The sequence below is a fragment of the Crinia signifera genome, chromosome 19, assembly GCF_055691185.1.
Source record: "Crinia signifera chromosome 19, ASM5569118v1, whole genome shotgun sequence".
Classification (NCBI taxonomy): Eukaryota; Metazoa; Chordata; class Amphibia; order Anura; family Myobatrachidae; genus Crinia; species Crinia signifera.
This window is the reverse complement of record NC_139226.1, coordinates 139,642,804-139,655,802: the sequence shown is the minus strand read 5'-3', so window position 1 is coordinate 139,655,802 and position 12,999 is coordinate 139,642,804. Positions and strand designations below refer to the sequence as shown.

Below are 12,999 nucleotides of genomic sequence, written 5' to 3'. Positions count from 1 at the left end.
ACCATCCTAACCCTAACCAGGCAGCAATGCCCGCCAGGTGGGCTCCATCCTAACCCTAACCAGGCAGCAATGCCCGCCAGGTGGGCACCATCCTAACCCTAACCAGGCAGCAATGCCCGCCAGGTGGGCTCCATCCTGACCCTAACTAGGCAGCAATGCCTGCCAGGTGGGCACCATCCTAACCCTAACCAGGCAGCAATGCCCGCCAGGTGGGCTCCATCCTAACCCTAACCAGGCAGCAATGCCCGCCAGGTGGGCACCATCCTAACCCTAACCAGGCAGCAATGCCCACCAGGTGGGCTCCATCCTAACCCTAACCAGGCAGCAATGCCCACCAGGTGGGCTCCATCCTAACCAGGCAGCAATGCCCGCCAGGTGGGCACCATCCTAACCCTAACCAGGCAGCAATGCCCGCCAGATGGGCCCCATCCTAACCCTAACCAGGCAGCAATGCCCGCCAGGTGGGCTCCATCCTAACCAGGCAGCAATGCCCGCCAGGTGGGCACCATCCTAACCCTAACCAGGCAGCAATGCCCGCCAGATGGGCCCCATCCTAACCCTAACCAGGCAGCAATGCCCGCCAGGTGGGCTCCATCCTAACCCTAACCAGGCAGCAATGCCCGCCAGGTGGGCACCATCCTAACCCTAACCAGGCAGCAATGCCCGCCAGGTCAGCACCATCCTAACCCTAACCAGGCAGCAATGCCCACCAGGTGGGCTCCATCCTAACCAGGCAGCAATGCCTGCCAGATGGGCCCCATCCTAACCCTAACCAGGCAGCAATGCCCGCCAGGTGGGCTCCATCCTAACCCTAACCAGGCAGCAATGCCCGCCCGGTGGGCCCCATCCTAACCCTAACCAGGCAGCAATGCCCGCCAGGTGGGCCCCATCCTAACCCTAACCAGGCAGCAATGCCCGCCAGGTAGGCTCCATCCTAACCAGGCAGCAATGCCCGCCAGGTGGGCTCCATCCTAACCCTAACCATGCAGCAATGCCCGCCAGGTAGGCTCCATCCTAACCAGGCAGCAATGCCCGCCAGGTGGGCTCCATCCTAACCCTAACCATGCAGCATTGCCCGCCAGGTGGGCTCCATCCTAACCCTAACCAGGCAGCAATGCCCACCAGGTGGGCCCCATCCTATCCCTAACCAGGCAGCAATGCCCGCCAGGTGGGCCCCATCCTAACCCTAACCAGGCAGCAATGCCCGCCAGGTGGGCCCCATCCTAACCCTAACCAGGCAGCAATGCCCGCCAGGTGGGCCCCATCCTAACCCTAACCAGGCAGCAATGCCCGCCAGGTGGGCCCCATCCTAACCCTAACCAGGCAGCATTGCCCGCCAGGTGGGCCCCATCCTAACCCTAACCAGGCAGCAATGCCCGCCAGGTGGGCTCCATCCTAACCCTAACCAGGCAGCAATGCCCGCCAGGTGGGCCCCATCCTAACCCTAACCAGGCAGCAATGCCCGCCAGGTGGGCCCCATCCTAACCCTAACCAGGCAGCAATGCCCACCAGTGGGCTCCATCCTAACCCTAACCAGGCAGCAATGCCCGCCAGGTGGGCTCCATCCTAACCCTAACCAGGCAGCAATGCCCGCCAGGTGGGCTCCATCCTAACCCTAACCAGGCAGCAATGCCCACCAGGTGAGCTCCATCCTAACCAGGCAGCAATGCCCGCCAGGTGGGCTCCATCCTAACCCTAACCAGGCATCAATGCCCACCAGGTAGGCCCCATCCTAACCCTAACCAGGCAGCAATGCCCGCCAGGTGGGCCCCATCCTAACCCTAACAAGGCAGCAATGCCCACCAGGTGGGCTCCATCCTAACCAGGCAGCAATGCTCGCCAGATGGGCCCCATCCTAACCGTTACCAGGCAGCAATGCCCACCAGGTGGGCCCCATCCTAACCAGGCAGCAATGCCCGCCAGGTGGGCCCCATCCTAACCCTAACCAGGCAGCAATGCCCGTCAGGTGGACCCCATCCTAACCCTAACCAGGCAGCAATGCCCGCCAGGTGGGCTCCATCCTAACCAGGCAGCAATGCCCGCCAGGTGGGCTCCATCCTAACCCTAACCAGGCAGCATTGCCCGCCAGGTGGGCTCCACCCTAACCAGGCAGCAATGTCCACCAGGTGGGCCCCATCCTATCCCTAACCAGGCAACAATGCCCGCCAGATGGGCCCCATCCTAACACTAACCAGGCAGCAATGCCCGCCAGGTGGGCTCCATCCTAACCAGGCAGCAATGCCCGCCAGGTGGGCACCATCCTAACCCTAACCAGGCAGCAATGCCCGCCAGATGGGCCCCATCCTAACCTAACCAGGCAGCAATGCCCGCCAGGTGGGCTCCATCCTAACCCTAACCAGGCAGCAATGCCCGCCAGGTGGGCACCATCCTAACCCTAACCAGGCAGCAATGCCCGCCAGGTCAGCACCATCCTAACCCTAACCAGGCAGCAATGCCCACCAGGTGGGCTCCATCCTAACCAGGCAGCAATGCCTGCCAGATGGGCCCCATCCTAACCCTAACCAGGCAGCAATGCCCGCCAGGTGGGCTCCATCCTAACCCTAACCAGGCAGCAATGCCCGCCAGGTGGGCCCCATCCTAACCCTAACCTGGCAGCAATGCCCGCCAGGTGGGCCCCATCCTAACCCTAACCAGGCAGCAATGCCCGCCAGGTAGGCTCCATCCTAACCAGGCAGCAATGCCCGCCAGGTGGGCACCATCCTAACCCTAACCATGCAGCAATGCCCGCCAGGTAGGCTCCATCCTAACCAGGCAGCAATGCCCGCCAGGTGGGCTCCATCCTAACCCTAACCATGCAGCATTGCCCCGCCAGGTGGGCTCCATCCTAACCCTAACCAGGCAGCAATGCCCACCAGGTGGGCCCCATCCTATCCCTAACCAGGCAGCAATGCCCGCCAGGTGGGCCCCATCCTAACCCTAACCAGGCAGCAATGCCCGCCAGGTGGGCCCCATCCTAACCCTAACCAGGCAGCAATGCCCGCCAGGTGGGCCCCATCCTAACCCTAACCAGGCAGCCAATGCCCGCCAGGTGGGCCCCATCCTAACCCTAACCAGGCAGCAATGCCCGCCAGGTGGGCCCCATCCTAACCCTAACCAGGCAGCATTGCCCGCCAGGTGGGCCCCATCCTAACCCTAACCAGGCAGCAATGCCCGCCAGGTGGGCTCCATCCTAACCCTAACCAGGCAGCAATGCCCGCCAGGTGGGCCCCATCCTAACCCTAACCAGGCAGCAATGCCCGCCAGGTGGGCCCCATCCTAACCCTAACCAGGCAGCAATGCCCACCAGGTGGGCTCCATCCTAACCCTAACCAGGCAGCAATGCCCGCCAGGTGGGCTCCATCCTAACCCTAACCAGGCAGCAATGCCCGCCAGGTGGGCTCCATCCTAACCCTAACCAGGCAGCAATGCCCACCAGGTGAGCTCCATCCTAACCAGGCAGCAATGCCCGCCAGGTGGGCTCCATCCTAACCCTAACCAGGCATCAATGCCCACCAGGTAGGCCCCATCCTAACCCTAACCAGGCAGCAATGCCCGCCAGGTGGGCCCCATCCTAACCCTAACAAGGCAGCAATGCCCACCAGGTGGGCTCCATCCTAACCAGGCAGCAATGCTCGCCAGATGGGCCCCATCCTAACCGTTACCAGGCAGCAATGCCCACCAGGTGGGCCCCATCCTAACCAGGCAGCAATGCCCGCCAGGTGGGCCCCATCCTAACCCTAACCAGGCAGCAATGCCCGTCAGGTGGACCCCATCCTAACCCTAACCAGGCAGCAATGCCCGCCAGGTGGGCTCCATCCTAACCAGGCAGCAATGCCCGCCAGGTGGGCTCCATCCTAACCCTAACCAGGCAGCATTGCCCGCCAGGTGGGCTCCACCCTAACCAGGCAGCAATGTTCACCAGGTGGGCCCCATCCTATCCCTAACCAGGCAACAATGCCCGCCAGATGGGCCCCATCCTAACACTAACCAGGCAGCAATGCCCGCCAGGTGGGCCCTATCCTAACCCTAACCAGGCAGCAATGCCCGCCAGGTGGGCCCCATCCTAACCCTAACTAGGCAGCAATGCCCGTCAGGTGGGCCTCATCCTATCCATTCCCGCAGTTACTGTATAGGCAGAAGCCGCTGTAGCCAGACCCCCTCCCCTAGTGGTTTTCTTATAGTCCCCATGTCCTTTGCCTATGGGAATTGGCTACTACCCAGTAAAGCCCCAGAACTTGCCAGGCCGGACTGGGAATAAATGAGTCCCTGGCACATATATGGCACACAGCCCACCTCAGTGACGGTGTCGGGCTCCTGGCACCCTCCTCTTGGCTCCTGAGTGGCTCGCTGCCTCCAACAGGATCCACCCCTTATGTGGGAGGCACTTACTACCAATGGTTCAGCCTCTGACCACCACCCGGGCTGCACCACATCCAATGAGCTGGGAGGAGGATCTGGGAGGCCTAGACTACCAATGGCTTAGCCTCTGCCTACTGCCTGGGATGCCCCACATCTTGAGAGCCCATTGGGCAGAGAGCTGGGAGGTGGAACAGGGAGGCCAGTACTCCCATTGGCTCAGCCTCTGACCACCACCCGGGCTGCACCACATCCAATGAGCTGGGAGGAGGATCTGGGAGGCCTGGACTACCAATGGCTCAGCCTCTGCCTGCCGTCTAGGCTGCCCCATGTCCGGAGAGCCCATTGGCCAGAGAGCTGGGAGGTGGAGCTGGGAGGCCAGGAGTCCCAATGGCTCAGCCTCTGACTGCCTGCCCGGGCTGTCCTATGTCCGGAGAGCCCATTGGGCAGTGAGCTGGGAGACCAGGACACCCAATGGCTCAGCATCTGACCACTGCCTGGCTTCCCCATGTCCTGAGAGCCCATTGGACAGAGAACTGGGGGGCCATGACTACCAATGGTTCCGCCTCTGACTCCGTACCAGGCTGGACCCTCGGACCATCTGTCATGATAGTTCTACAGTGTCTAGTTTTACAATCAAAAGATCGACATTGACAAAAGGTCGACACAACCAAAAGGTTGGCATGGAAATGTTCAACACATGTGAAATGGTCAACACATGGGAACAGTAAGGCGTTCCAAGCGCAGCCGTAGTGAAGCATGGTGAGTGGAACAAGCCATGCCAGGGGATTTGGTACACTAATTGGGCATCAATGTTGACAGGTGTCCACATTGACTACATAAACCATGTCAACCTTTTCATGTGTCAACCTAGCCACTGCCGACTTTCCATCTGCGCCCTGCATGTGTTGCTGACAGTGATGCATTTCCTGTCGACAGGAGGACGCATTAGATGCTCTGAATGAGGAATTTCTCCAGCTGGTCACACAGGCGCTGACGAATCGGAACGCAGGGGAGGAGCTAACACGTAGACTGGAGAACTGCAATGACCCATCTGTGGTAGGCACAGGGCACTGAGGGGCAGCTGCCAATTACAGCAAGGTGCTGGCTGAGGCCTCATGGAAGACCCCTGTGAGAGTAGGGGCACCAACTGGTATCAGCTGACTGGCAGACATATAAATACACCGGTTCTCTCTTCCATCCCCTGCGCAGCTGTACCTGATAGACGTACACCGGTTCTCTCTTCCATCCCCTGCGCAGCTGTACCTGATAGACGTACACCGGTTCTCTCTTCCATCCCCTGCTCAGCTGTACCTGATAGACGTACACCGGTTCTCTCTTCCATCCCCTGCACAGCCGTACCTGATAGAGGTACACCGGTTCTCTCTTCCATCCCCTGCACAGCTGTACCTGATAGACGTACACCGGTTCTCTCTTCCATCCCCTGCACAGCTGTACCTGATAGACACACACCGGTTCTCTCTTCCATCCCCTGCGCAGCCCTACCTGATAGACATACACCGGTTCTCTCTTCCATCCCCTGCGCAGCTGTACCTGATAGACGTACACCGGTTCTCTCTTCCATCCCCTGCACAGCTGTACCTGATAGACGTACACCGGTTCTCTCTTCCATCCCCTGCTCAGCTGTACCTGATAGACGTACAACGGTTCTCTCTTCCATCCCCTGCTCAGCCCTACCTGATAGACGTACACCGGTTCTCTCTTCCATCCCCTGCACAGCTGTACCTGATAGACGTACACCGGTTCTCTCTTCCATCCAATGCACAGCTGTACCTGATAGACGTACACCGGTTCTCTCTTCCATCCCCTGCACAGCCGTACCTGATAGACGTACACCGGTTCTCTCTTCCATCCCCTGCACAGCTGTACCTGATAGACGTACACCGGTTCTCTCTTCCATCCCCTGCGCAGCTGTACCTGATAGACGTACACCGGTTCTCTCTTCCATCCCCTGCGCAGCTGTACCTGATAGACGTACCCCGGTTCTCTCTTCCATCCCCTGCGCAGCTGTACCTGATAGACGTACACCGGTTCTCTCTTCCATCCCCTGCGCAGCTGTACCTGATAGACGTACACCGGTTCTCTCTTCCATCCCCCTGCAGCTGTACCTGATAGACGTACACCGGTTCTCTCTTCCATCCCCTGCGCAGCTGTACCTGATAGACGTACACCGGTTCTCTCTTCCATCCCCTGCACAGCTGTACCTGATAGACGTACACCGGTTCTCTCTTCCATCCCCTGCACAGCTGTACCTGATAGACGTACACCGGTTCTCTCTTCTATCCCCTGCACAGCTGTACCTGATAGACGTACACCGGTTCTCTCTTCCATCCCCTGCGCAGCTGTACCTGATAGACGTACACCGGTTCTCTCTTCCATCCCCTGCACAGCCCTACCTGATAGACGTACACCGGTTCTCTCTTCCATTCCCTGCACAGCTGTACCTGATAGACGTACACCGGTTCTCTCTTCCATCCCCTGCGCAGCTGTACCTGATAGACGTACACCGGTTCTCTCTTCCATCCCCTGCGCAGCTGTACCTGATAGACGTACACCGGTTCTCTCTTCCATCCCCTGCTCAGCTGTACCTGATAGACGTACAACGGTTCTCTCTTCCATCCCCTGCTCAGCCCTACCTGATAGACGTACACCGGTTCTCTCTTCCATCCCCTGCACAGCTGTACCTGATAGACGTACACCGGTTCTCTCTTCCATCCAATGCACAGCTGTACCTGATAGACGTACACCGGTTCTCTCTTCCATCCCCTGCACAGCCGTACCTGATAGACGTACACCGGTTCTCTCTTCCATCCCCTGCACAGCTGTACCTGATAGACGTACACCGGTTCTCTCTTCCATCCCCTGCGCAGCTGTACCTGATAGACGGACACCGGTTCTCTCTTCCATCCCCTGCGCAGCTGTACCTGATAGACGTACCCCGGTTCTCTCTTCCATCCCCTGCGCAGCTGTACCTGATAGACGTACACCGGTTCTCTCTTCCATCCCCTGCGCAGCTGTACCTGATAGACGTACACCGGTTCTCTCTTCCATCCCCTGCGCAGCTGTACCTGATAGACGTACACCGGTTCTCTCTTCCATCCCCTGCACAGCTGTACCTGATAGACGTACACCGGTTCTCTCTTCCATCCCCTGCACAGCTGTACCTGATAGACGTACACCGGTTCTCTCTTCCATCCCCTGCACAGCTGTACCTGATAGACGTACACCGGTTCTCTCTTCCATCCCCTGCGCAGCTGTACCTGATAGACGTACACCGGTTCTCTCTTCCATCCCCTGCACAGCCCTACCTGATAGACGTACACCGGTTCTCTCTTCCATTCCCTGCACAGCTGTACCTGATAGACGTACACCGGTTCTCTCTTCCATCCCCTGCGCAGCTGTACCTGATAGACGTACACCGGTTCTCTCTTCCATCCCCTGCTCAGCTGTACCTGATAGACGTATACCGGTTCTCTCTTCCATCCGCTGCACAGCTGTACCTGATAGACATACACCGGTTCTCTCTTCCATCCCCTGCGCAGCTGAACCTGATAGACGTACACCGGTTCTCTCTTCCATCCCCTGCGCAGCTGTACCTGATAGACGTACACCGGTTCTCTCTTCCATCCCCTGCTCAGCTGTACCTGATAGACGTACACCGGTTCTCTCTTCCATCCCCTGCACAGCTGTACCTGATAGACGTACACCGGTTCTCTCTTCCATCCCCTGCGCAGCTGTACCTGATAGACGTACACTGGTTCTCTCTTCCATCCCCTGCACAGCCCTACCTCATAGACGTACACCGGTTCTCTCTTCCATCCCCTGCTCAGCTGTACCTGATAGACGTACACCGGTTCTCTCTTCCATCCCCTGCTCAGCTGTACCTGATAGACGTACACCGGTTCTCTCTTCTATCCCCTGCGCAGCTGTACCTGATAGACGTACACCGGTTCTCTCTTCCATCCCCTGCGCAGCTGTACCTGATAGACGTACACCGGTTCTCTCTTCTATTCCCTGCGCAGCTGTACCTGATAGACGTACACCGGTTCTCTCTTCCATCCCCTGCGCAGCTGTACCTGATAGACGTACACCAGTTCTCTCTTCCATCCCCTGCACAGCTGTACCTGATAGACATATACACGTGTTCTCTCTTCCATCCCCTGCGCAGCTGTACCTGATAGACATATACACGTGTTCTCTCTTCCATCCCCTGCGCAGCTGTACCTGATAGACGTACACCGGTTCTCTCTTCCATCCCCTGCGCAGCTGTACCTGATAGACGTACACCGGTTCTCTCTTCCATCCCCTGCGCAGCTGTACCTGATAGACGTACACCAGTTCTCTCTTCCATCCCCTGCACTGCTGTACCTGATAGACGTACACCGGTTCTCTTTTCCATCCCCTGCACAGCCGTACCTGATAGACGTACACCGGTTCTCTCTTCCATCCCCTGCACAGCCCTACCTGATAGACGTACACCGGTTCTCTCTTCCATCCCCTGCGCAGCTGTACCTGATAGACGTACACCGGTTCTCTCTTCCATCCCCTGCGCAGCTGTACCTGATAGACGTACACCGGTTCTCTCTTCCATCCCCTGCGCAGCTGTACCTGATAGACGTACACCGGTTCTCTCTTCTATCCCCTGCGCAGCTGTACCTGATAGACGTACACCGGTTCTCTCTTCCATCCCCTGCGCAGCTGTACCTGATAGACATACACCAGTTCTCTCTTCCATCCCCTGCACAGCTGTACCTGATAGACATATACACGTGTTCTCTCTTCCATCCCCTGCGCAGCTGTACCTGATAGACATATACACGTGTTCTCTCTTCCATCCCCTGCGCAGCTGTACCTGATAGACGTACACCGGTTCTCTCTTCCATCCCCTGCGCAGCTGTACCTGATAGACGTACACCGGTTCTCTCTTCCATCCCCCGCGCAGCTGTACCTGATAGACGTACACCAGTTCTCTCTTCCATCCCCTGCACTGCTGTACCTGATAGACGTACACCGGTTCTCTCTTCCATCCCCTGCACAGCCGTACCTGATAGACGTACACCGGTTCTCTCTTCCATCCCCTGCACAGCCCTACCTGATAGACGTACACCGGTTCTCTCTTCCATCCCCTGCGCAGCTGTACCTGATAGACGTACACCGGTTCTCTCTTCCATCCCCTGCGCAGCTGTACCTGATAGACGTACACCGGTTCTCTCTTCCATCCCCTGCTCAGCTGTACCTGATAGACGTACACCGGTTCTCTCTTCCATCCCCTGCGCAGCTGTACCTGATAGACGTACACCGGTTCTCTCTTCCATCCCCTGCTCAGCTGTACCTGATAGACGTACACCGGTTCTCTCTTCCATCCCCTGCGCAGCTGTACCTGATAGACGTACACCGGTTCTCTCTTCCATCCCCTGCGCAGCTGTACCTGATAGACGTACAACGGTTCTCTCTTCCATCCCCTGCTCAGCCCTACCTGATAGACGTACACCGGTTCTCTCTTCCATCCCCTGCACAGCTGTACCTGATAGACGTACACCGGTTCTCTCTTCCATCCCCTGCACAGCTGTACCTGATAGACGTACACCGGTTCTCTCTTCCATCCCCTGCACAGCTGTACCTGATAGACGTACACCAGTTCTCTCTTCCATCCCCTGCACAGCTGTACCTGATAGACGTACAACGGTTCTCTCTTCCATCCCCTGCGCAGCTGTACCTGATAGACGTACACCGGTTCTCTCTTCCATCCCCTGCACAGCTGTACCTGATAGACGTACACCGGTTTTCTCTTCCATCCCCTGCTCAGCTGTACCTGATAGACGTACACCGGTTCTCTCTTCCATCCCCTGCACAGCTGTACCTGATAGACGTACACCGGTTCTCTCTTCCATCCCCCGCACAGCCGTACCTGATAGACGTACACCGGTTCTCTTTTCCATCCCCTGCGCAGCTGTACCTGATAGACGTACACCGGTTCTCTCTTCCATCCCCTGCGCAGCTGTACCTGATAGACGTACACTGGTTCTCTCTTCCATCCCCTGCACAGCTGTACCTGATAGACGTACACCGGTTCTCTCTTCTCTCTTCCATCCCCTGCGCAGCTGTACCTGATAGACGTACACTGGTTCTCTCTTCCATCCCCTGCACAGCTGTACCTGATAGACGTACACCGGTTCTCTCTTCCATCCCCTGCGCTGCTGTACCTGATAGACGTACACCGGTTCTCTCTTCCATCCCCTGCACAGCTGTACCTGATAGACGTTCACCGGTTCTCTCTTCCATCCCCTGCACAGCTGTACCTGATAGACGTTCACCGGTTCTCTCTTCCATCCCCTCCTCAGCTGTACCTGATAGACGTACACCGGTTCTCTCTTCCATCCCCTGCGCAGCTGTACCTGATAGACGTACACCGGTTCTCTCTTCCATCCCCTGCACAGCTGTACCTGATAGACGTACACCGGTTCTCTCTTCCATCCCCTGCGCAGCTGTACCTGATAGACGTACACCGGTTCTCTCTTCCATCCCCTGCGCAGCTGTACCTGATAGACGTACACCGGTTCTCTCTTCCATCCCCTGCGCAGCTGTACCTGATAGTTGTACACCGGTTCTCTCTTCCATCCCCTGCGCAGCTGTACCTGATAGACGTGCACCGGTTCTCTCTTCCATCCCCTGCACAGCCCTACCTGATAGACGTACACCGGTTCTCTCTTCCATCCCCTGCTCAGCTGTACCTGATAGACGTACACCGGTTCTCTCTTCCATCCCCTGCTCAGCTGTACCTGATAGACGTACACCGGTTCTCTCTTCCATCCCCTGCTCAGCTGTACCTGATAGACGTACACCGGTTCTCTCTTCCATCCCTGCTCAGCTGTACCTGATAGACGTACACCGGTTCTCTCTTCCATCCCCTGCGCAGCCGTACCTGATAGACGTACACCGGTTCTCTCTTCCATCCCCCGCACAGCCGTACCTGATAGACGTACACTGGTTCTCTCTTCCATCCCCTGCTCAGCTGTACCTGATAGACGTACACCGGTTCTCTCTTCCATCCCCTGCTCAGCTGTACCTGATAGACGTACACCGGTTCTCTCTTCCATCCCCTGCACAGCCCTACCTGATAGATGTACACCGGTTCTCTCTTCCATCCCCTGCTCAGCTGTACCTGATAGACGTACACCGGTTCTCTCTTCCATCCCCTGCTCAGCTGTACCTGATAGACGTACACCGGTTCTCTCTTCCATCCCCTGCTCAGCTGTACCTGATAGACGTACACCGGTTCTCTCTTCCATCCCCTGCGCAGCCGTACCTGATAGACGTACACCGGTTCTCTCTTCCATCCCCCGCACAGCCGTACCTGATAGACGTACACTGGTTCTCTCTTCCATCCCCTGCTCAGCTGTACCTGATAGACGTACACCGGTTCTCTCTTCCATCCCCTGCTCAGCTGTACCTGATAGACGTACACCAGTTCTCTCTTCCATCCCCTGCACAGCCCTACCTGATAGATGTACACCGGTTCTCTCTTCCTTCCCCTGCACAGCTGTACCTGATAGACGTACACCGGTTCTCTCTTCCATCCCCTACGCAGCTGTACCTGATAGACGTACACCGGTTGTCTTATAGACTATTACACAGAAAACACGTGTCTTTGTCTCCTAGTGTAACCGTCTGGCTGAGACGAGAGACGCAGGGGTTCTTCTAGACATCCGGCGGCGTTGCACAGCCCAGCAGATTACTGCGGGAGAATCCGGCCTGCGCTATCTCCAGCACCCTGACGCTGCCACCGCTCCTGCCCAGACCTCCGGTGGTGACCAGGACACTGATGTGTAGAAGATCTCTTCCATGTATCTCTCTGCATGGCGGTATTAATGCTGAACCATTGACACTATGTATAGAAGTAGAACCTTTGTGTCATTCCATTCCAGGAGTGACACCATCCGGAACTAGCGCCCCCTCTGAGTGGGCACAAGCTGGTGAGGCTGGTAGGAAGCAGGTCTGTGCCACTCACCCCTCCTTGGATGCCTCTAACAGTCACTCTCACACCTTGTGCTTCCCGATGTACCATCAGATAAGGAGTTATATGCTGGCTGTGCTCACATGTACACAGGCCGCAGATGGAAAACACCACAAACCTGTTCGGACAGGACAATAATGGCTGTTTTTATTGTTTATTGGCTGCACAAATCTCGTGTAACGTGGTATTATCAGGAATTGTGTAAATAAAACTGTGTGACCTGTTATTAATGTCTTTGTGTCCGTGCCAAAGGCACTTCTGATGAAGCGGGGTAGGTGAGTACACAAAGCCAGAATAACACTACCCCATACCCCTCTGTCAGGGGGCCCCCAACCTGAGCACAGTGACACCGGGCACCTCTGATGAAGCGGGGTAGGTGCGTGAGCACAGCCAGAATAACACTACCCCGTACCCCTCTGTCAGGGGGCCCCCAACCTGAGCACAGTGACACCAGGCACTTCTGATGAAGCGGGGTAGATGAGTACACAGAGCCAGAATAACACTACCCCATACCCCTCTGTCAGGGGGCCCCCAACCTGAGCACAGTGACACCGGGCACCTCTGATGAAGCGGGGTAGGTGCGTGAGCACAGCCAGAATAACACTACC

General features: G+C 57.2%; 1 protein-coding gene across 2 annotated transcripts in view; it reads left to right on the top strand.

Moving 5' to 3' along the window:
* Window positions 1–12,605, top strand: part of LOC146043102 (uncharacterized) — an 82,740-nt gene extending 70,135 nt beyond the window's left edge. For both annotated transcript variants that reach the window (XM_083163529.1, XM_083163528.1), the window contains exons 23-24: window positions 5,296–5,415; window positions 12,037–12,605. In XM_083163529.1, coding sequence (XP_083019655.1) covers window positions 5,296–5,415; window positions 12,037–12,207 — 291 coding nt within the window. In that variant the 3' untranslated portion in view covers window positions 12,208–12,605. The remainder of the gene's footprint in view (window positions 1–5,295; window positions 5,416–12,036) is intronic.
* Window positions 12,606–12,999: the final 394 nt, after the last annotated feature.